Raw genomic sequence first — 22,998 nt, 5'->3', positions numbered from 1 at the left:
TTTATTGAAAGAGCAGAAAGAAATATGCCTGGACTGGGAGGACTGGGAGAGGGAGATGGGGCTCTGCAGGGACCAGGCTTATCCATGCATCTGCTGCTCTGGCAGACAAAGCACCAGGGGGCTGGGGCAGATTGCAGATAAGAAAAGTAATCTCTTCTTAAATGCAGCTCCCTCAGTTACACCTTGCTGCTGGCTCCCTGAAATCATTCTAAATTCCAGTATTTCTGAGGCCTAATTAATTTTTCTCCTATTTAGTTGCCTATATCTTTGCATATTTATTTTTCTGGGGGTTTTATTTTGAAGGTTTTCTGGCTAAAGCAGTGCTTGTCATGTCCTGTGCCACTTTTTGAGAGTTTCCCCACTCCTCTGCCAAGTACTGTCATGATTTGTTGCTGAGGAACAAGACCTCTTCAGCAAAATGCCACTAATCTGAGGGATGAACCACCTGAAAGCTCACCTCTTAAAGTAATCCTACCCACAATCTCCATTCAAATCCTTTATGGCAAAAGAAGCATTGTAAATTGCTTTCCCCTCCTGGATTCCCTGCCTGTTCCCCATCACTCCATGCCGTTGGTAACTGCATTTATCCCTCAGCTACCACAGGTTTGCAGGGCAAATCCACCTCTGGGGCTGTGCAGAGCCAAACTGAGCAGGATTTAACGTGAATCCTTTGAGCTTTTGGAGCTCTAAGTTGCAATGCTGAGAAAGAGACCCTGTGAGACCCTGCTGCTGTCCCACAGCCCCTTTTGCAGGCTCACCATAACCCACCTGGGGACTTGGGGGTTTTGTCACTGGTTGCTCGAAGGGAATCTGGGAATTCTCACCAGGAACCTTTGCTCACACGCGTTTCCATGTCAAGGGATGTTAGAGGAGAAACTTTAGAACATTCTAAACAAGATCATGCCCTTCTGGGGGCTGTATAAAATTGGTGCACACACAGCTGGCTCCAAGGAAAGGTTTAGGGACACTCACAAATTCCCAGGTCACCCCTCATGCCTTTGTCTTGGGCACGATGTTCCAGCCACTGGTCCATTTGGGATTTCATTTTGTGCAGTTCCCATGAGCTGGACTTGAGCCTCTGAGGGGCTGGCAGCGTGGCCAGCAGCATGTCTGGCCCAGAGGCCACTGGAAAAGGGGGTCTGGGACAGCCCCCTGGAGTATCCATGCCCAAGGTCGTGCTGTGCAGCAGGGAAGTCCTTGCTGTGTTGAGGTGATGCTGACACCACTTTCACTCCTCAGTGGCAGGGTCCTGTCCAGTGGTGGGTGGAAATTAACCCACAAACATCAGAGGCTGATGTCCAAAAGGGGACAGAGGAGTCCTTTTTCTTTATTTGAATAAAGGGAGAGGCCATGGGGCATTCCCCTGGGCTCTCCCCAATTTTTGGAGGACGCAGCCTCCTTTTTATCCCAATTTCCCACATTTCCCTTCTCTCTTTCCCCATTGCCTGAGCTACTTGAGAGGTACAGACTTCCTGAAATGCCTGATACCAAAGATTTCCCTCTAATGTACAACCCTCCCTTTTCATTTTTTGGGGCACCTTCAGGGCGAGGCTGTGAGCTGCCCACGCTCTGCAGCTCATCCAGTTCTGTGTGGAGGGCAGTGTGCACCGAGCCCCAGCTCCAGCTGCACGCCCTCCTGCCTCAGGGTGATGTCAGAGTGTCCTCTCTTGATCCCTGCTGTCTTTGGGGGATTCTCTGTGCCTGGGACCAGCATCTTGTGGTTACTGCTTCGCCCTCAAGATCTACTTTCCACTAGTTTTGCTCCTTATCTTGACCAGACTGGTTATCTTTATGAGCCACTGCCACGCCAAACTCTTCATATTGTCCTGTGCTGTCTTTAACCTGTGTGCAAACCTGCTCTTCCAATAAACCCAGGCTCCAGGGGATGATGCTAATCAGTGGAATACACAGCAAACAAAGGGAAGCATCGCTATCACCTTGGGGAAATCCCAAAGATAAGGATCCTCCTTTGTCTGTGGGTGGGGTCTCTCAGGATATTGCTTTCAAATCTCTCTTGTGGCATGGCTGATGCTATCGCTGCAGCTGGGTTAGTTATCCAAACTGCATTGCTGTGTGTTATTGGAGCATTCCCGGGCAGGATGGGGAGGCTTCCCTGCAGCCCCGAGGCAGAGCTGGGTTTGTGAGGACTCTCCAGGTTAGGGGTGGTTATTGTGTGTGACCCCTGCACCCTGCAGTGGGGACTGAGGCTTTGGGGGGAATCAGAATGTAATTTAGCATTTCATACCAAAGGGCTGGGAGACCTGCTCCAGGAGATGTGTGTGCTCCTGGAGCAGTGTCACAGAAACCCAGAATGGCTGGGTTGGAAGGGACCTTAAAGTTCACCTCATTCCACCCCTGGCACGGCAGGGACACCTCCCACTGTCCCAGGCTGCTCCCAGCCCTGTCCAGGCTGGCCTTGGGCACTGCCAGGGATCCAGGGGCAGCCACAGTTTCTCTTCACCCTGTGCCAGGGCCTGCCCACCCTCCCAGGGAACAATTTCTTCCTTATATCCAATCTAAACCTGCTGTCTTTTAATTTGAAGTCATTCTCCCCTGTCCTGTCACTCCAGGCCCTTGTAAATCATCTCTTGTAGGGTCCCTTCAGGTACTGAAAGGCCACAACTAAATCACCCCGAGGCTGCTCTCCTCAGGCTGAACAATCCCAATTCTCTCAGCCTTTTGTCGTACCAGAGGTGCTGTGTTGGAGCGAGGGTGGGTAGGATGGTCGGGATGGACAGAGGCAGGAGATCTCTGAAGCCAGGGCTTGGAACTTGTGGTTTATTGGAAAGGACGTGGGTGCAGGGCCCTGCTTGGGGCTGCCAGCCACAGCTCAGAGCAGGCCTGAAAGAGAGACCCCAAAGAGAGACCCCAAAGAGAGACCCCAAAGAGCAAGAGAGAGAGGCAAGAGAAAGAAAGGGAAAGAGTAAGAGCAAGAGTAAGAGTAAGAGCAAGAGCAAGAGAGGGAAGTTCCCATTACAATACAATAAATCTGAATATTCTAATTTTCACTAACCAATCTAGTACAAGATACAAATCCTACAGCCTATAAGAATCATGACATTACCATCCTGTGTTACATTTTCAACCCTAAAAACGACTCTTTGGACCCCTTCTGCCAAGCTGGCAGGGTCTGCTCTGAGCCTCGGAGCTGTCTGCAAGCAGAGGGTGTTGTTTCATCAGGAGGGGATTACCTTCAGCCGGCCATGCCATTGTTTTCCAGTTGTTCAGTGACCAAGGTTTGGTGTCTCAAAGCTTGCTTTCATTTCAATCTCGCTTATAGCTTCCATATTCTCAAAATCTTTTGCCAGGCAATCATATTTATAAGGCTTTCATGTTTCATCTTCCCCAACAATGTCCATCCCTCTGATCATCTTGGTGGCCTCCTCTGGACTGGCTCCAGCAGCTCCACGTCCTCCCTGTGCTGGAGGCCCCTCAGGGCCCTGCTGGTGGCCCTGTCACAGCAGCTGCACGGGGCACGAGCCACCCCCAGTCACCGTGGGGACGACAGGGACTGAGCTCTGGGGTGTCCCCACTTACCCACCAGGCCACCTGTTAGCATGGGGCAGCTCTCACCCCAAGCAAGGGCCAAAACTGCCCAACAAAAGGCATTTCCTCCTCAGCCGTGAGCCAGTCTCTGAAATTCCTGCCCCTCTGTGAGAAGCCAGAGCACCCTGCAGCCCAAACAGTAAAGGACATTTGTGTGCTGCTGCCGAGAGCCTCTGATCAGCTTCAGGGCCTTTTTGCACTTCCTTGGAGCCTTCCTAAGACTGGTGAGGCAGATTTTTACAGAACCAAGAATTTCCAGTTGTTGGGGTTCAAAGGATGCTTCAGGAAGGAATTTGGTCCAAACCCCCCATCCATCAGAGGGATTTATAATGAAAGATGTGGAGGAATGGTTTTTGGTATTGGCCAAGCATCTACAGGCAAGCTGACTAAACAAGTTGAAAATGGCTTTTCAGGGCTTGCATGAGTTAAAAATTTGGTATCTAAGCCTGAGGCATTGGCTAAGGCTACCCAAATATTATTTTTTGGCTGATCAATGGGTAAAACTGCAGGCAGGCAGTTCTGTCACTCTGCAGAAGTGGAGAAGTGGAGAAGTGGAGTGTGCCCACTCGCCTGGGCACACACCCTCAAGCCAGCAGGCTTGGACAGAATTGCCAGGGTTCGTTGGATGAAAAATACCACACACCTTCTTAGTTACTTCACCCACTAAAGAAACACTGGCTGGAACCCTCATGCCAGCTGGTCAGAGCCCTAAGAAAACTCCTGTGCTTCTAAAGGTATTTAAAAAATGCAATAAGCACACACAAAAAAAAAAAAAAAAAAGTTAAGAAGTATTTTCATGCTTCCTCACTTACCTGACCAGAAAAGCAATGCCAGGGGGAGGGATTGATGCAGCAGTGGAGCAGGAAGGAGCACAGAGCCTTTGGAAACTCCAGCTTTTAAACTCTGAAACTTCTTCAGAGTTTCCTTTCTGACATGGGGAGCAGAGCCAAGTGCCATGAGCAAGTTCTGGGCTGCCAGGGGTGATGTGTGTGTGAGCAAAGAGTTTGCCACTCAAAGGAACAAACCTTTCATTTCATTCAGAAGGGAGGAAAACCATGCTAATTTGAGCTGTTGTGAGAAAGCAGGTGAATTTTAGGTCTGAAGAATGACAGAAGAGCTGTAATCACCATGGCAAGATCTGGAGAGGGCCTGACTGAAAGGATCACGGGGAGAGAAAGGGAAGAACATTGGCACTAAGAATAAAGGGAGACAGTGTTTGGAAAGCAAAGCACTGGGAAAGATAAGGTTTTCCTTTGGAACTCAGGGAGAAAAGGGATATTGACGGTCAGGGTTGTTTATGTTGGGGTATTCTGGTTACAATAACATCAAGGGGCTCTTTTTGAAACAAACAAAGAGCCCCAGAGAGCTCAGAGAGAGGTTGGAGAGCTCAGAAATAAACAGAGCTGCAGCTGGGGGTTTGTCCACAGGTCCTGAGCAGGGGGGAATGGGGGAGCCTGGGAATTCCAGGGGTTCTGAGGGGCTTCAGGAGGCCCAACCCCCTTGATGGAGGCCAGGCCAGGAGAGGGGACTGACAGCTGCCCCAGCCTGGCTCAGTGAGCTGTAAGGATGGCAAGGATGGCTGGAGTTCCCCTGGAATGTTCCCCAGGATGTACTGGCAGGCAAACAATCTGCACAAAGAATTGTCACCCTGGCAGCCCAGTGAGGGAGGGCAAAGCCACAACCCCAGAACTGCTGAGTTTCTTCTGGTGCCAGAGGTGCAAAGAGGGTAAGGAGGGAGTGATGGCTACACAGGCATTCAACCCCCAGGTTTAAACAATGCAGGGATTAACTCCACCAGCTCGCTCCTAGACCTGCACCAGCTTTGGCAAGGGGAGATGAAGCAGCTCTGCCAAACAGCAAACACCCAGCCATACCCACACAGGAGCTCATTCCCTGGTCACCACCCCAACAGCCCCAGGATGCACTGGCAGGCAAAGCATTCTGCACAAAAACCTGTCAGCCTGGCAGCCCAGTGAAGGAGGCAGAGTGGCAAAGGCACAACAGAAGCACAGGCACAGCTTACCTCTTTGCCTTCAAAAGTGATGCTCTCCCCATTTTTGAGGGCTGTAATGATGGGAAGGATGGCTGGAGTTCCCCTGAGAACAAGGCCACAGAAATATTGAGCTGCCAGCAGCCACGTGCCTGCTCCTGCTGCCCCGTGCCCCAGGCTGGGCTCTCATACTCACACTGGCAGCCCCAGCTCCTGGGCTTTAGCTGCGAGGAATTTCCCCTTCCTGGGGTGAACCTGCAAAGAGTCCAACACAATTAGCACCCAAATAAAGAGGGCCACAAAACAACTTCATGTACTGCCAGCTTAAGAGCTTCTTCACAAACCAAGGGAATCTTTTGTCCTTTTTCAGGTCCACGGTGTTAGGAGAATCAATCCACAAACATCAGAGGCTGATGTCCTTTTACTTTATTCCAATAAAGGGAGAGGCCATGGGGCATTCCCCTGGGCTCTCCCCAGTTTTTGGAGGATGCAGCCTCCTTTTTATCCCAATTTCCCGGCTGCATTTCCCTTCTCTCTTTCCCCATTGCCTGAGCTACTTGAGAAGTTCAGACTTCCTGAAATGCCTGATACCAGAGATTTCCCTCTAATGTACAACTCTCCCTTTTCATTTTTAATTCTTATGGAATTTTGGGGTTTTCCTCATTGTTTCCTTCATCTTTCAATGTCTTAATTTTATTTATCAGCAAACCTAAAGCTTATTTGTAAAACAAATATCTTTTTTCCACTCGTCAATCAGTGGAATCCTTCCCATTGTTTCTTTTACCTCTCAGTGCTGGTAGATAAAACCAGCACAGCTGGTTTGGAAAGACAAATCCACTATTCCTCTCAACAGCCACTGCTCCAATTTACCCCAAAAAGGCTTTTCTGGACTCTCTGCTCTCCAGGATCAGGCTGCTGCTTCTTGCTCCCCTCTCAGCCAAGCAAGCACAGCAGCCTGCCCTCCTCTGAGGGTTAGACAAGAATGGAACCTGCACACTCCTCACTGTGAGTTTGTGGGCCCCAGCTCCCTGGGGGCTCCCCTGGCAGGGGAGACCCTCCTGGAGCAGCTCTGTGTCAGGAACCAGAGATGCATTGGACTTTTTCTGTCTTCAGCTTCTGTTTATTGTTATCAAAACTTCAGCACTGTCTGCACCAGACTCTGCGTGCAGGAAAAAACAGCACAAAAATGGCCAACAATCTTGTGTTACAAGGCCTTTTAAGTCTAATCAAAAACTAAGCTACCCAGTTAAGAAGTGACACCTAAATTATTTCCCTTTCTAACCCAATAACTGACCCCTAAAGACCTGCAATGTGGATTTTTCTGCCCAATTACAAGATACCACCCAAACCCAAGAAGAAGAAGAAGAAAGAAGAAAGGAACTCAAGACAACACCCTGTACCCTCCATCTTGAACCCATCTATAAGCATTGTAAATAATATATAAATATAATATAAATATATATACACAATGTAAATATTGTAGCTAACATACTAAAAATCCTAAAACCTAAATTTCTCACCCGTGTGACACACTACACTACTCTCTACAACCTCCACAATCTATTTCCCACTTTTGTGGTTTCTGGTTTACCTTGAGGCTTTGGAAGTTTTTCTCCAAAGTCAGTGCTCCCCTGGGGGTCAGGACACCCCAGAGCAGAGAGAGAAATATTCCCAGTGCCCCGGATTTCCACACCTAACCACTGCTGGGTTCTAAAACCACCTCCAGTTTTACACATTCCTACTCCTGCTACAGCAGCTGTGACACTTGAAAAGCAGGAACAGAGAGCTTCAAAGCCCCACTTGAAAAGGCTGTCTCCAATTAAATCTCTCATGTAAATTGGAATGTCCTCCTGATGTTAGGAAGCATTTTCTTAGCGAGAGGGAGATCAAACAGTGGGATGGGATTCCTCAAGGAGGCACGTTTGGGAGTGAGGAGCTGTGAGGGGATAAACCCCGCGGGTTCCCCGTTTGGGGTCTCTCCTGGGAGGCCCCAGCCGGGCCTGTGTGGGTGTCACAGCACCAGGGACAAACAAACAGCTCTGTGGGACGGCACATCCCGGGCTCTGCGTGTCTGCAAGTGCCGAGTTCTGCGTTTTGGCCACAAAAATCCCCTCCAGCGCTACAGGCCGGGCACAGCGTGGCTGGACAGTGCCCAGGCAGAAAGGGAGCTGGGGGTGCTGGTCCACAGCCGGCTGGACATGAGCCAGCAGAGTGCCCTGGTGGCCAAGAAGGCCAAAGGCTCCTGGCCTGGATCAGGAATGGTGTGGCCAGCAGGAGCAGGGAGGTCACTCTCCCCTGTGCTCAGCACTGGTGAGGGCACACCTCGAGGCTGTGTCCAGCTCTGGCCCCTCAGTTTGGGAAGGACGTTGAGATGCTCGAGTGCATCCAGAGGAGGCAACGAGGCTGGAGAGGGGCTGGGGACACAAACCCTGTGAGGAACGTTTGGAGGAGCTGGGGTTGTTCAGCCTGGAGAAGAGGAGGCTCAGAGGTGACCTCATTGCTCTCCACAACTCCCTGAAGGGAGGTGCAGACAGGTGGGGTCGGTCTCTTCCACCGGGCAGCACTGACAGAACAAGAGGACACAGCCTCGAGCTACGTCAGGGGAGGTACAGGTTGGATATCAGGGAAAAAATTCACCGAAAGAATAATAAAGCACTGGAATTGTCTTCCCAGGGAGGTGGTGGAATCACCATCTCTGGGTGTGTTTAAAAAAAGACTGGACGTGGCACTTGGTGCTATAGTCTAGGTGAGGTGTTGGGGCATGGGTTGGACTTGATGATCTTAGAGGTCTCTTCCAACCTCATTATTCTGTGATTCTGCGGTTCTGTGACACACAGCCGGGCTGGAGCCGCTGGGGACACCGGGCCTGACCGGGCAACGGGGGGTCCAGCAGGGCCGCGGCTCAGCGGAGCTGGGAGCCGGGCCCGGCAGCGCCGGGGCCCAGAGCCGGGATGGACGGGCAGAACCCCGGCAGTGCATGGGCAGAGAAGCGGCCGGACCGGACACAGGACCGGCAATGACCGGACACAGAGAACCGGTAGTGACCGGACACAGAGCCGAACGGACCGGATACAGAACCCCAACCGGACCGGACACCGGACCAGACAGAGAAGAGCCTGGACCGGACACAGGACCGGCAGTGACCGGACACAGGACCGGCCGGACCGGACTCAGAACCGCCTGGACCGGACACAGAACTGAACAGACCGGACACAGAACCCCAGCCAGACCGGACACAGAACCGGCAGCGACCGGACACAGAACCCCGCACACCGGACACAGCACCGCCCGGACCGCCATCCCCCGAACACCGACCGGCAGAGCGCGGTCACGTGTCAGCGGCCGGGCAGGACGGCGGCGCTTCGGGGGCGGGGCGTTGCCTGCTGCTCTCACTCGCCATTGGTCCGCCCGCATGACGTAATAAAGGGGCGGGGCGCCAGCGGGCATTTCTGGCCTCTCATTGGCCGCGGCGCGCCAGGCGGGGCGGGGCGGGGCGCGCGCGCGGATGTGGGCGCTGGCGCTGCCGGCGGCCCGCGGGCTCGTGTGGGGACGGGCCGGCCCCGGGCTCCTGTGGCGGCGGGCGGGCCCCGGGCTCGTGTGGGGACGGGCCGGCCCCGGGCTCCTGTGGCGGCGGGCGGGCCCCGGCGGCCGCGCCATGGCCGAGGGCCCCTCAGCGGCGCGGCCGGCGCGGCGGCCCAAGGACGTGCCCCGGCACGTGTGGGCCCGCGAGCGGCGGCGGAGCGCGGGCACGGGCCTGGCGGGGCCCAACACCGTGTACGTGCAGGTGGTGGCGGCCGGGAGCCGCGACGCGGGGGCCGCCGTGTACGTGTTCTCCGAGTTCAACCGGTGAGTGCGGGGCTGGCGGCGGCGGCTCCCGGCCGGGCCTGCCCTGACGCCGCCGTCCCTCCCCCAGGTATCTGTTCAACTGCGGCGAGGGCACGCAGCGCGCCATGCAGGAGCACAAGTAAGTGCGAGAGCGCGGGGGGAGCCGGCGCCGCAGCGGGCCCTGCTCACCCCCGTCCGCCCCGCAGGCTGAAGATCTCCCACCTGGACAGCATCTTCCTCAGCCGCGTGTCCTGGGCCAACGTCGGGGGGCTGCCGGGTGAGTGCCAGGTGCCCGCGGGCAGGACGTGGTCCCTTTGCGGGCACAGCCCTCGGGCAGGACGCGGTCCCTTTGCGGGCAGAGCCCTCGGGCAGGACGCGGTCCCTTTGCGGGCAGAGCCCTCGGGCAGGACGCGGTCCCTTTGCGGGGACCCCTCGGGCAGGGCGCGGTCCCTTTTCGGGGACCCCTCGGGCAGGGCGCGGTCGCTTTGCGGGGACCCCTCGGGCAGCAGCTCCCTGGCAGGACGCGGTCACATCGCGGGGATGTTCCAGGCTGCGGTGGGGATGGCAGCATCGCTGCCTGGGGGCTGGGCTGGGGCTCTGACAGCGCACGCACGTGGTGGGACGGGCCCTGCCTGTCCAGCATGCCTGGCTTCAGCGTCCCAAAATCTCCTGAGCAGAAGGTGGTGCTAGTGTTGGCAGCAGGGAGGTGTTGGGGGATTAAGCTGGTTTGAGTCCAAAGGAGCACATGAAAGTTGGTGGGCACGGTTGTGCTCAGTGCAGGATGAGGTTAGGACAGATGGCTGTGGAGCCTGCCCATTAAAATTCTGGATATCTCCAAGAAAAGGAGGAGATTAGTGATCTGTTCAGATGCCTTGCTCCAGATTAATTTCATCAAGATGTGTATTTTCTTTATCTGTAGAGGCAAGTGACTTGTTGAAACTGCTACAAAACTGAATTCAGGTCCAGGTTCAGTTCTGGTCTTTGTGGAGAGGCCAAGCACTCCTGAACACAGAGGGATCTTTCTTTTGGCACTGGAGCTGTGGTAAAGCTGTTTCTCTGCTTGCTCTTAGGTATGATTCTCACCCTGAAGGCTATAGGACTCCAGAGGTGTGTGTTTCTGGGGCCACCAAAGCTGGTAAGTGTGGCAGGGTGCAGAAGGCAGAGCAAGCCCTCAAAGTGTTACAGCTCACCCTGGAATTGGGAGAGCTGCTGGCAAAGGGAATCTTTGTGCAGGTGTGAAATGCTGGTCTGAATTAGTGTCAGCCCAAAGGGCTGGCTTGAAAATCCAAATCTCTTCAGTTACAGGATGGCAGAAATCTTCTGCACCTGCCTTGTGGTCTTGTATCCTGCTAAATCAGCTTCTGGGAGAAGGGAGGATCTTTGTTCCCTTGTCTGCTCCCTCCCCATTTTACATTAATAGGAGCTCAGTCTCTGCTCTCCTGTTTGATGTGGTCCTTGCCAGCCTAATGCCACGTCTGGACCAGAAATTTGCAATCCTCAGCGTTGCTGCAGTGGTTTCATTTCCTTGCAGTTTCTGCTGAGTAATGGCATGGCTGGAGGGGGTGGGGACAGTGGCTCTTTCCCTTTCTGATGGCACGGTGCCTGCCAGAGGTGGGACACCTGCCCAGAGCTGTGTGAGCTGCTCAGGTTGGTCTGGCTGGGTGTTTGTTGTGGCACTGCTCATGCCCTCTCCTGATGCTCTGTCTCTTTTCCAGCAAAACTACTTGAAAGCCATTCGCCTCTTTCCCGGGCCCCTCAAAAGGATGGATTTAGGTACGTGGCTCAGGGATGTGGAGCAAAGGAACTTGGAACTTTTTGTTTCATCTCTAGCCAAGGTTGCATTGCTGAGCAACAGCCTCAGCCTCTGGTTTAGGTCCACTCAGAGGATGTTTTAAACATTTGTTTTGCTCTGATACACTGTTAAACCCCTCACAACAGTGTTTCCAGCACTCTTTCTGCTCAGGGGCTACCAGGCTGGCTGATTCTCTGCAGTTTTTGGTTTTTGGAATTTTGGAATCAGCATTTGGTTTTAAAACACTGAAGGCAGTTTGCTTCCAGAGTCTGCCAGTGAACTTGCTCACCGTGGCATCCTGGGCTGCTCCCTGAGGGTGATGGGCTTTTAAAACTTTAGTTGTTCATTAGGGTTTGCAGTTGGGCAGAGAAAGGGAAGGGGAACGTTCAGCAGGTTGTGTTTAAGAAAGACAAAGACACTTTTGTGATTTATATCCTTGAAGAGTGTTAATCTCTGCTTATGCACTTGTTAATGGTGGTTTTTGATCTCTTCCAGCTGTGCAGCTGCACACAGAGCCAGAGTACAAGGATGAGACAATGACTGTCTACCAAATCCCCCTGACAGGTGAGCACTGGTGCTGCAGGGAGACAGGGGAAGCTCATGCTCAGTAAGCACAATGAAAGTTCAAGGAGCAGCTTCTGTTTGCCAGCCTGAGTAAGCAGAGGTTCATTAATTTGCTTTTCTCAGGAGAAGCATCTCATTTAAATAACAAGACCTGCTGAGTCAGGGCCTTGGCTTTTTCCTTTAGGTGTGGGTGGATGGAATGACCTGTGAAACATCCCTGGGTTTGGCTTTCTCAGCCAGCTGCAATCTCTCTGCTGGGAACTGTGATACTGAGGGTGCAGCACAGACTTGACAGAGTTTAACAGTTTGGGGAGAAGGACTTGGATGAGGGATGGCTCCTGAAATAAGTGACAGGAGAATGCAAGTGCAAGCTAGACTGAGGGGAGGAGCTCTGTGTCCTGGTGCAGTTTAAACCTGACTGTCATGGAAGAGGGAATGCTACTCGTACTTTTCTTTTTTGTTGCTTTGGATTGAGTGATCTTTGTCTGCTTTTATTGGATTTGGGACAGGAAAACCATTGGCTGCTGAAAGTTCATCACCCCATAGTCCTGGAGCATCTTCCCAAGGTGGAAATAGCCCTGAAGGGGACACAGGGCCTGGATCCCCGAGAGCTGCACAGCAAAGCTTGGAGGAAGGAAAAGAAAGCCCAAAGAAAGCAGGTGAAACACATGGAATGGCCTCTTTAACTTGAATGAGATGAAGCCAAACTAAGGATAGGAATTTGTCCTCTGAGCCATTTGCTGTCTGAAAGTGGGGTTGGTAGAGAAGCTCAGCTGGAAGGTTCCATGGGGCAGAAAGTGTTCTGCTACTTTGGAAGTTGATAGAGAACTTAAAAGGCCAAGAAATTGGACTTGATTGGTGTGATTAGTCCCTGTAGTAGTTTGCTTCTGGTGGGGGTAGATGCTCCAACCTTTGTAATTTAATTACTTGTACATGCTGGGCTGATTATTTTTCAGTCTTGGGCTTTAGTTTGGCTTCCTGTATTTGAAACCATGGGCTCTCGGGCCTTGGGTGTTCATAACATTTTGCTGCTGGGCTCCAGGTTAGGTGGATAATGTTCCTGTTAATACTTTAGCAAATTTTGCCATGTTTTGGTTTTAAGAAAAGTGATAGTAAGTGCTGATTTTTAGTAGTTTTGCTTTGTTTTACAGGTGATGAGCAGAAATGTGCAAGGAAGCATCCTGACCTGGTGACAGCTTTTCTTTGTAAAGTAAGTTTGGACACAGGGTCTCTAAACTGACACAACAGATGAGAGAATAAAACAGAGTATTTCAGGGGGGAGGGACATGCACTAATCACCTATAACAACAGGATGAGGTGGGTTGGAAGAGACCTTAAAGATAATCTCATTCCATGCCCCTGCGGGCAGGGACACCTTCCACTAGATCAGGTTGCTCAAGCCCCATCCAAGCAGGCTTTGGACACTTCCAGGACTGAACCCAGCTGCCTGGCTACTTCAGGCTGCCCAAAATTTGAAACTTATAAAGGGCATTGTCCAGCCATTTCTTAAACACTGGCAGGCTTGGAGCATTGACCACCCTCTGTAAGGAAAAGTTTTCTAATGTCATCTTGCTGCAGGGATTTAATTGGAGATAGCCTTTTCAAGTAGGGCTTTGAAGCTCTCATGTGTTTCTGCTTTTCAAGTGTCACAGCTGCTGTGGCAGGAGTAGGAATGTGTAAAACTGGAGGTGTTTTTTAGAACCCAGCAGTGGTTAGGAGTGTACAGGTTCCATTCTTGTCTAACCCTCAGAGGAGGGCAGGCTATTGTGCTTGCTTGGCTGAGAGGGGAGCAAGAAGCAGCAGCCTGATCCTGGAGAGCAGAGAGTCCAGAAAAGCCTTTTTGGGGTAAATTGGAGCAGTGGCTGTGGACCTGAAAAAGGACAAAAGATTCCCTTGGTTTGTGAAGAAGCTCTTAAGCTGGCAGTACATGAAGTTGTTTTGTGGCCCTCTTTATTTGGGTGCTAATTGTGTTGGACTCTTTGCAGGTTCACCCCAGGAAGGGGAAATTCCTCGCAGCTAAAGCCCAGGAGCTGGGGCTGCCAGTGTGAGTATGAGAGCCCAGCCTGGGGCACGGGGCAGCAGGAGCAGGCACGTGGCTGCTGGCAGCTCAATATTTCTGTGGCCTTGTTCTCAGGGGAACTCCAGCCATCCTTCCCATCATTACAGCCCTCAAAAATGGGGAGAGCATCACTTTTGAAGGCAAAGAGGTAAGCTGTGCCTGTGCTTCTGTTGTGCCTTTGCCACTCTGCCTCCTTCACTGGGCTGCCAGGGTGCCAGTTTTTTGTGCAGAATGCTTTGCCTGCCAGTGCATCCTGGGGCTGTTGGGGTGGTGACCAGGGAATGAGCTCCTGTGTGGGTATGGCTGGGTGTTTGCTGTTTGGCAGAGCTGCTTCATCTCCCCTTGCCAAAGCTGGTGCAGGTCTAGGAGCGAGCTGGTGGAGTTAATCCCTGCATTGTTTAAACCTGGGGGTTGAATGCCTGTGTAGCCATCACTCCCTCCTTACCCTCTTTGCACCTCTGGCACCAGAAGAAACTCAGTAGTTCTGGGTACAGGGTCTGGATCTCTCAAACACTGGAGTGAGAGGCAGAGCCAGCTCTGGCTGTGGCCCAGGTGATCTGCAAGTGAAGATCCTGACCTGGGAGACCGGATCAGCACGTTTTTGTGTCACAAGAATTTTATAAGACCTTTTTTTCCTTACACGTGCTTTTGCTACCATCTGAATCTGCCATGGCACCCTAGAAACTGCTGAGATTCCCCTCCTCGGGTTAGGTTGTGATTTCTCTGAGCCAGGGTTGGGATTTGCTGTTACCCACGTTTGATTTTGCTGTGTAATGAGAGCAGAAAGGGCCCCAGAGCTGCCCTGGCTGGGTGCACTGAGCATTGCCAGGGGCTGCTGGGCTCTGACTGACAAAGGAGTCTGACACAGAGGTGCAGGAAGGGCTGTGTGTGCAGGCTGGTTGTGATGTGACCACTGTGTATCTGCCTGCAGCTCTTTCCTGAGGAGCTGTGCACCCCCACTGACCCTGGCCCAGTGTTCCTCGTGCTGGAGTGTCCCCACGAGGGCTTTGTGGATGCTGTCTGTGAAAACGAGACCTTCCGAAGGTAGGGCTGGGGCAGCTGCAGTGCTTGGGGAAGGACACCTGTGCTGAGTTTTGCTCTTGTTCCAGCCTAGGTGTGCTGTTTCTCGTGGCTCATGTCTGAGCTCTTTGGCACTGTTAAGGAGCTTGAGATGCAAGAAAGGATTGGTGGTACATTTTGGGGCTTTTAGGAAAGGCAGGACCTGTGGGTTTCTGTGACTTCCACGGGCCTGTTTTCCCTCAGGGACCTCCAGAGCAGGAATGTGCCCTGGTGTCGGCTTGGGGAGCAGTGGAGGCTGCTGCTTCCCTGGCCGCTGGAAGCCTGGACTGCACATGACAACTCTGTAGGGCTTGTGCAGAAGCATTTGGGCTCCTGCAGGCTCTGCAGATGTTGTTGCTGATGGAGGAGAGGAATTGCCCTGTGGGGGACAGTGGAGGTGTCAGCAAACAGTGGCCTGAGCCTTGTGGCTTGGGTGAGGCAGTGCCTGGAGCTCCAGGGCCGTGCTCTGAAAACAAATCCCTGCTCTGCCTGCCTCAGGGGGCATCTCTGGCAGCACCAAAGTGGGAGAGGGGAGGGCATGGCAAGGCCATGGACCGGAGCACAGATGTTCTTTCTGTTTGCATGTGTCCCAGGTACCAGGAGGGAGTTGCTGAGCACCAGGTGGCCTTGGTTATTCACATGACCCCCGAGGCAGTGCTGCGAGACAGCCGCTACCAGCAGTGGATGGAGAGGTACGTGTCCTGTGCTCCCGGGGCTCCTGTCTCTGTGGGCAGCAGCCTGTCCTGCTGGGAACCCAGCACATCCCTCTGGCTGCCCTGGCTGGCTCCAGACCCTGGCAGGGGGCTCAGAGACCTTGGCACAAAGTCAAAAACACCTGTGGCTTCCATTTTAGCCCGTGGGAAAAGCTGCCAACTCTGTGTGAGGAATTACAAACCACAAGGGTTTGAGTAGTGTGGTGGTTGAATTAACACAGGGTGAAAAAGTAGAATTTTGGGGCTTTTTAGAATGGGGTTCAGGGAGTCAAGATGGAGGGGTTTGGGCATGTCCTGACCTCCTTCTCCTGCCCTCCATGTCTCGCTGTGCTGGTGACACTTTTCTGTTGGTTTAAGGTACAGACACACTGTCCAACATCAATGACAGACATTGGCACGTTATTGTAAACACAGCACACGGAGTTTTTGGTATAAAATGTGAACACCACCCTGAGGGCAGACAGAATGCCATGGCCGAGCTGCTGGACAGAGCTCAGCAGGGCAGAGAGAGAATGTTCTAGATCAGGGAAAATAAACAACCTTGAGAAACCGACCCTGCACATTCAGACTCCTTTGGCTGCATGGGCTGGGAAACAAAAGGACTTTTACACTCTCAGGGTCACTTCGATCCTCAGACCCTGAGAGTGCACATCTTTGTTCCAAAGTAAAGAGCTCTAAAAAGAGAGCTCTGCTGGCTCAGGTGAGGTTTTTAGTTCAGGTCTGCACACGGGCCCAGTTCTAAGTTGAGGCTGAAGCTGTGGAGCATTTTTGTCCTCTGACAGATTTGGGCCTGGCACTCAGCACTTGGTGCTCAATGAAAACTCCTCTGCTGTGCACAACCCACGCAGCTACAAGATCCAAACTCAGCTGAACCTCATCCACCCAGAGATCTTCCCTCTGCTCACCACCTACCAGAGCAAGGTAACCCAGGCCCACCTTGCCCCTGTGCCTGCTGCCCTCAGCAAAGGCTGTGTCTCACGTCACCCTCCTCCCTCAGGAAGCAGAGGCTGTGTGCCCTGTGCCCATCGTGCGAGGGGAGTGCCTCCTGAAATACCACCTCAGGCCACAGCAGGAGTGGCAGAGGTCAGTGGGAATCTTTTCCTCCTGGGTTTTGGGTGTTGGCTTGAAGCAGCTTTTTAGTGAGGGAGGGCACTGTGTCAGGATCCCCTGCAGATCCTTTTGGTGGCTGTGCTGGGGGAGCTTTTGAGGGCTGTGTCCTTGCCCCTGGAAGTCTCAGACAAAGTGTAGCACATGGAGAAGTGGGCCACTGAAAACAACACCTGGCCAGTGCTATGGAGTGTTGTTTCTGTCCCTTCTGTAGCTTTGTGGTCCTTTGTCTTTTACTTTGACTCATGCTGTGCACGGCTGTGGCAGAGCAGATGGGGGCAGGAGAGAGTTTTTGGGGAGCCCAGGGAGGGTCTTACCTTCTGAAGACCTAGAAGGCCAGAGATGAGAGCTGAAAGCTCCAGGTGGTTCAACAGTTACTGGCTTTGCTCCTGTGGCCTGGTGGGCAAATGGGTGAAGGTTTGGGCTCAGTGAGAGCCTTAAGGGCCAGGGACCACAGGGGGCAAGGGGATTTCAGCCACCATGGCTCAGATTTGTGTCCTTGTTGGGCACAATGGAGGATACAGGTGCCAAGAAGAGTTTTAAGTTTCTCTGTTGAGGTAACTGAAGACCTGCAGTGCTGCCCATGCTCTGAAGCAGGCTCAGGACACAGGTTTCTTACACTTTTCACTGATGCCTGGAAGCCTTTAGGTGTCTGCTCCTCTTGCAGGACCTTCTGTGCTGCCTTGCAGTGCCCTCTAGTGCCTGGCAGCTCTGGATGGGATGAAGTGCTATTGCAGGAGCTTCTCCACTTCGGTGGAATTATCATTTCTGTGCCTGGCTCAGCCCAACCAGGCCTTTTGGGCACACGCCCCACTCGTGGATGTGTCTTCTCCAACCCCTCAAAATGGGAAGAGCATTTCTCCCCTTGTTGTAAGGCTGTTTTGTCACAGGAATTTGGCACTTTGCTCTGAAAAGGGCTGTTGCAGTTGCTGCCTTGCCCCATCCTGATAGGTGGCCTGTTGTTGCAGAGATGCTGTGACTGTCTGTGACCCTGATGAGTTTGTCAGTGAGGCCTTGGAGCTCCCTGACTTCCAGACCCGCGTGAAGGAGTGCAAAGAGAGCCTGTCTGCTGTACCAGGTACAGATCAGCAGCTTGGCTTGGATCAGTGTGCTGGAAAATAGGATCTCCTGGTGGCCCACTGTTTCAGAGCCCAGGTGAAGCTGTGAAGTGGTGGGGCTTGTTCTACTTTCCCTTGTAAACCTGCTGCTGAGGGGGCAGAAATTTCTGTGCTGGCCATGTTGGCTCTGGAGTTACTGGGCTGGTGAATTAGATGGTGTCTGAGTGGGCAACGTGTGGAGAACATTTGCCTCCAAATCCTTGTTGTCTGTTTTCTCTAGGAAATGTGGGCGCTTATCCTGAAATTGTGTTCTTGGGAACAGGATCTGCAATCCCAATGAAAATCCGCAATGTCAGTTCCACGCTGGTGAATACCAGGTAAAGCCCAGTGCTCTCTGATCTCTGCCTTCCAACCCAAAAGATCCCCCTCCCTGCCTGGCCCTGCTCAGAGCTCTCAGAGTGGCTGCTGAATGTCTCTGTCACCTCTCATAGCGCTACCCGCTCCCTGCTCCTGGACTGTGGAGAAGGAACTTTTGGACAGCTCTGCCGCCACTACGGAGAGCAAGTTGACCAAGTGCTGTGTAACCTCGTGGCTGTGTTTGTGTCCCACATGCACACGGATCATCACTCGGTGGGTTCAGCCTGTGGGGAGGGGCTCTGTGCAGCTCTGCTCTGATCCTTGGGTTCAGAGCTGCCTGGGAAGCTCCAGCTGATGAATGTGGGCTGCCCTGAATCACATTTCTTCATGGTGGAAAAAAGCCCATTCCTTATTCACATAACTCCTTTTTATGCAGTTTTACATATAAAAAAATATTTTTCATATGTAAAAATATTTTTGTGGGACTCCAATTAGTTAGTAGTTTTCTTGCCAATTACTTTTATTGGTCAGTAACAAGTTGGTACTCTGTATTGAATGGTCACTCAAACCCCTGGTGTCTATGTGCAGGGAAGTTGTTTGTGAAAGATAGTTTTCATTTTTATATCTGAAGGTGCAAAAACAGTTTATGCAGGTGCAAGCTGTTTTTTTTACTCAGGAAAATGGGTAAGGAATGGCTTGTTTTAGTAACAAATGGCTCACAATAGGATTGCATTCACATGGGCACTTGCAAAGTGCTAGTTTTGACAAGGCCAGCCAGTGATTCCAGGAGAGCAGGCTTGATTTTATGAAGCCTTTCTCTATGACTTTTCTACCTTGCTGCAGCAGCCCCGCTCTGTGTTCCTCTCCTCATTCACTCCCCAGGCACTGCGGAATCCGTGTTTCTAATCCCTCTCCCTTCTTGTTTGCTCTGACTGACTCTGGGCTGGCTGAGCTGTGGTGGCTCTGTTGCCCCTGACTCCCCAGACAGCTCTGACTGCCCTTGCTGTCTCCTGTGTTCCCTTTGCAGGGGCTGGTGAATATCCTGATGGAGCGGAGGAGAGCTTTTGTAAGTAGCCTCTCTGCTCCTGAACGTGGCTTGGGGTGAGGGGAGGGGAACTGCAGAGTCGTGGAGAAGCACCAGCCTTTCCCTAGCATTTTCCTCTCTGATTTGGTGTACACCTAGTACTGATTTTTTCCCCTACCCTTGCTTTTGCAGGCAGCCCTGGGTCAGGCTTTCAGCCCTCTGTTTCTGGTAGCACCTGAGCAGATCATGCCTTGGCTGCATGAGTACCACAACCACTGTGAGGAGATTCTTGGAGACATCAAGTGAGTGTTCTGTGTGGAGAAATGTCTTTATTCAAGGCAGCCTCATCCATTCCCCCAGCCCTTTGTTGGAGGTGGCTCTGACTCCTTCCACTGCCTGTAGAACAAGGATATGCAGTCTGCAGAGGGTGGGATGGGGTTTGTCACTCAGCTCTGCTGCTTAATAGAGGTTTATGTGCAGGCTTCCCTCTGCTGTAGGCAAAGGGAGTTGGGCAAGTAGAAGAAAGAGTATTTGATAGTGGGGTAGAAGTGATTGGGTGAGTTACTGGGGCACCAATGAAAGCAAGAGGTAATGCAGATCACCAAGGCACTGAACTGAGGCTGAGGAGCAGGAGAAATTGGCTGCTTGAAGAGAAGACCAGGTTTTATTTTGTACCTGTCCTTAATTATCTCTTCTTCCCTCCCTCACAGAATGATTCCTTCTCAGTCTCTTGTGAAAGGCTGTGAGAACATCAGACCCAAGGCCAAGGAGTTTGTGAGCTCTCTGTTAGAGAGCTACGACCTGGCTGAGGTGAGTTCCTGAGCTGGGGGGCTCCGTGGCTGGAGGGGACCTGGAGTCTAACACTTGTGTCCTTGTTCAGTTTCAGACCTGTGAAGTGCAACACTGTAAAAATGCTTTTGCATGTTCAGTGGTCCACAAGTCTGGCTGGAAAGTAGTTTATTCTGGTGATACAATGCCCTGCATGGCCTTAGTGCAAATGGGTAGGTAACCAAACCCTCTGCTTGATGAATCTCTTGGAGAAAGGTTCTCCATCTGTCAGTAACCAAAGTGGGCACCCCCAAACCTTTGGTGCTGTGTCTGCCACACACAGCGAGGGACTGAGGAGGGACAGGAAGGCTCCTGTGGGCAGTTGGGCTGGTCAGTGTTCAGCTGAAGATTGAATATGTGATTGTTTGCACAGGGAAGAATGCCAACCTGCTGATCCACGAAGCCACGCTGGAAGATGGCATGGAAAAAGAAGCTATAGAGAAGACCCACAGGTAGGGAGTGTTCTGCTGTCTGTCTCTGTTAGGAAGGGAAAGGTGCACAGCTGGGTGTGCTCCTTGGAGCTGGTGGTGAAGGGTCCAAGTCCTGTCAAAGGTTCTGCTGTGCACGGATCTCTTCTACACTAAAGATGGGGTGTTGGTCATTGCAGCAGCTCTGAAACCACCACAGCTCCTCCCAACATCCCCAAAAGAAATGGGGAAAGCTTTCAAGCAGACATTGGTAACTCTACAAGCAGACCAGCCCAAGGGAAAGACCCTCTGCATGGGTCTTACATGAGTTACATCCTGGGACTAAGCTCAGGAGGCAGAAGAGTCACTTTACCCCCACAGCTCACTGAGAGCACTGCAGGCAGGGGATTCCATGTGCTGCCCAGGCAGATGTGGGAGCCGAGAGCAGCTGCTGGGCTGTGCCAGGCACGCTGCAAGAGCTGAGCTATTGGCACCCCTGGGCCAAGTGCCTGTCCCCAGGTTGTGGAGCTCTTAAATGCAAGGCTGCAACAATTACAGCTGCATTCCTGCACTCGGGGTTGTGTGAAAGTCAGAGAATTGCCACCAGTGCAGGCTGCCCCAGGGAGAGGGGCCTGTGCCCATGAGCTCACTGCGTGCAGTGTGACCCTGGGTGCAGAGCAGCAGTACCTGCCAGCCTGGCTGTGACCAGGGCGTGCTCCTTTTGCAGCACGACCTCCCAGGCCATCCAGACTGGGATGAAGATGAATGCAGAGTTCATCATGCTCAATCACTTCAGCCAGAGGTACGCCAAGATCCCGCTGTTCAGCGAAGACTTCAGCGACAAGGTCGGCATTGCCTTTGACCATATGAGGGTAAGTTGGGAGCTTGGGGCCAGGCCTGGGAACGGTGTCGGTGTTATTTTGGGATGGCTGCTGGTGAATTAAATGCTCTTCTTGTACTGTATCAATACTCCATCTCTTGAAAAGCAGTCTCTGAAACGGCTCCTTTAACTGCTGGCAGCAGATACCCTGTGCCACCCTGTCCCCACACTGGTGTGAGACAGGTGCTGATGGCCCTCGAATCCAACTCTTAACACACTGGGTACTTGCCTCGTGTCACCTCGAGTCTGTGCTTCCTACTCCCAGCCAGAAAACCTAATTTTGCTACCATTCCCATCCCAACTGATGAGCTGCTCAAGTGGCTTTCTGTAGCAGAAATCTGGGAGACAAAAGCTGGCTGAAGGCACTCCTGGCAGTGAGGGCAGCTCAGAGTCAGAATTTGTACTGGGCCACAGCATTCCTGTGAAGAAAGCATCAATAGCTCTTTGAGGGCAGGGCTGCTGGGTGCAGGTGCTGCACACAGGAAGGGGCAGTGCCCTGCTGCCTGCACAGGCCAAAGGCAAGGGGGAGCAAGGAAATCAAACAGCAGTCCCCACACAGGAGCTCCTGTGCTTGTGTTTCAGGTACGTTTCGGGGACTTCCCGGCCATCCCGAAGCTGATCCCGCCCCTGAAGGCTTTGTTTGCAGACGACATTGTGGAGATGGAGGAGAGGAAGGAGAAGCGGGAGATGCGGCTGCTGAAGGAGACTGCCTTGGTCCTGGACAAACTCACCAGGGGGGACAGCACGGAAGCAGCATGCCAGAAAAGAAAACAAGCCAAGAACCATCAGGAACTGCCAGACAAGAAGCTTAAAACAGTCAACTGAGAGGGACAAGGCTGGGAGTGCTCTGCTCTGAGAGAGAAGCCTGGCTCTGCGCAGGCCTCGGCAGCGCGGCGCTGCCAGCGCCACGGGACAGGGGCTGGCCTGGCCATCTGGGTTTGCTTGGTCATCCTGGATCTCCCTGGGATGCAGCTCCAGTGGGTTGTCAGCAGCACTGGGCCTTGTGGAGACAGGATCTGCCCGCAAAGCTCCTGTTCAGAGGGCTCACCAGTCCATGGGGCAACTCTTTTAACCAGACATTCTCTCTGAACTGTTTTAATTTTGGGGTTTATGCTACGAGGTATTGATAATGTAACAGCAGCAGGTGTGACCTTTGCAAGAGATGAGGTGTGAGAGGCCCTGGAGGGGCTCTGGGTTTGCCAGAAGAAGGTGAGCATGTCCCAGCTGGTTATACTGCCCTTCACTATCAGAACCCAGGTGATAGGAGGAAAATTAACAGTAAAATGGGACCCAATTTTAGGGTTTTAGGTTAAATCAGGGGTGAGAATACATCTGTACATTGGTGTTCCCATTTTATTTTGGTTTTCTCTGCTGTTTTTTTTTTGTTTCAAAAGATGAGTTTTCCAAACCCTTTATTTTAGAATCTGAATAAACCACTTGCCATCCTCCAGAAAGCTGTGTTGTGTCTGGACCACTAATGAGGAAACAAAAACCTGGATTTCTCTGGTGAGCAGCCTTGGCTGGCTGATTCAGCTTTGGGGCAAAGACCAAGATCCTGCCCATCAGATCTGGATCACGCTGGAGCCTCATGGCTGCGAGTGTCCTTGAGCAGATTCTGGTTCTGGATGCAGGGGACAGGAAAGTGGCACAGCAGGCAGAGATGGGGGAGGTCTGTGGTTAAGAGGAGTTTTTCTGAGGCTTTTTGTGGGTCACTTTGCTTCTTCCCTTGCCACTGCTGTCATTGCCTATGATTGGAAGTAGGAGGGGAGTTCTGTGCTGTTCCAATTAA

At 52.5% G+C, this 22,998-nt stretch overlaps 1 protein-coding gene and 1 long non-coding RNA gene across 2 annotated transcripts; one reads left to right on the top strand and one right to left on the bottom strand.

The window, feature by feature from the left end:
- Positions 1-3,072: 3,072 nt before the first annotated feature.
- Positions 3,073-5,963, bottom strand: LOC128816880 (uncharacterized). The gene is made up of 3 exons (XR_008440042.1): positions 5,733-5,963; positions 5,570-5,642; positions 3,073-3,464 (listed from the first exon to the last, which is right to left on the bottom strand). It is a non-coding gene; the product is annotated as an uncharacterized LOC128816880 (long non-coding RNA).
- Positions 5,964-9,176: 3,213 nt separating this feature from the next.
- Positions 9,177-22,663, top strand: ELAC2 (elaC ribonuclease Z 2). Its single transcript, XM_053994823.1, has 24 exons — positions 9,177-9,382; positions 9,450-9,500; positions 9,568-9,638; positions 10,432-10,496; positions 11,077-11,134; positions 11,649-11,717; positions 12,227-12,376; positions 12,869-12,927; positions 13,703-13,761; positions 13,852-13,924; positions 14,708-14,820; positions 15,429-15,527; positions 16,331-16,469; positions 16,546-16,631; positions 17,624-17,733; positions 17,994-18,090; positions 18,205-18,343; positions 19,098-19,136; positions 19,287-19,396; positions 19,805-19,904; positions 19,975-20,095; positions 20,296-20,374; positions 21,057-21,201; positions 21,792-22,663. Exons 1-24 carry the CDS (start codon positions 9,192-9,194, stop codon positions 22,032-22,034), a joined length of 2,466 nt encoding a protein of 821 aa, XP_053850798.1. The 5' UTR covers positions 9,177-9,191; the 3' UTR covers positions 22,035-22,663.
- The last annotated feature ends 335 nt before the right edge of the window (positions 22,664-22,998 follow it).

This window comes from Vidua macroura, chromosome 19, assembly GCF_024509145.1.
Source record: "Vidua macroura isolate BioBank_ID:100142 chromosome 19, ASM2450914v1, whole genome shotgun sequence".
Lineage (NCBI taxonomy): Eukaryota > Metazoa > Chordata > Aves > Passeriformes > Viduidae > Vidua > Vidua macroura.
The sequence above is the reverse complement of the archived record's forward strand: the minus strand, read 5'-3'. Positions and strand labels throughout refer to the sequence as shown.

What these genes read in the sequence shown, in the direction of transcription:
- ELAC2 (XM_053994823.1), top strand. Translation starts at nt 9,192, where the DNA reads ATGGCCGAGGGCCCCTCAGCGGCGCGGCCGGCGCGGCGGCCCAAGGAC. An exon ending in GTGTTCTCCGAGTTCAACCG is followed by an intron (nt 9,383 to 9,449) that starts GTGAGTGCGGGG and finishes TCCCTCCCCCAG; the next exon opens with GTATCTGTTCAACTGCGGCG. An exon ending in TGGAGCGGAGGAGAGCTTTT is followed by an intron (nt 19,137 to 19,286) that starts GTAAGTAGCCTC and finishes TTGCTTTTGCAG; the next exon opens with GCAGCCCTGGGTCAGGCTTT.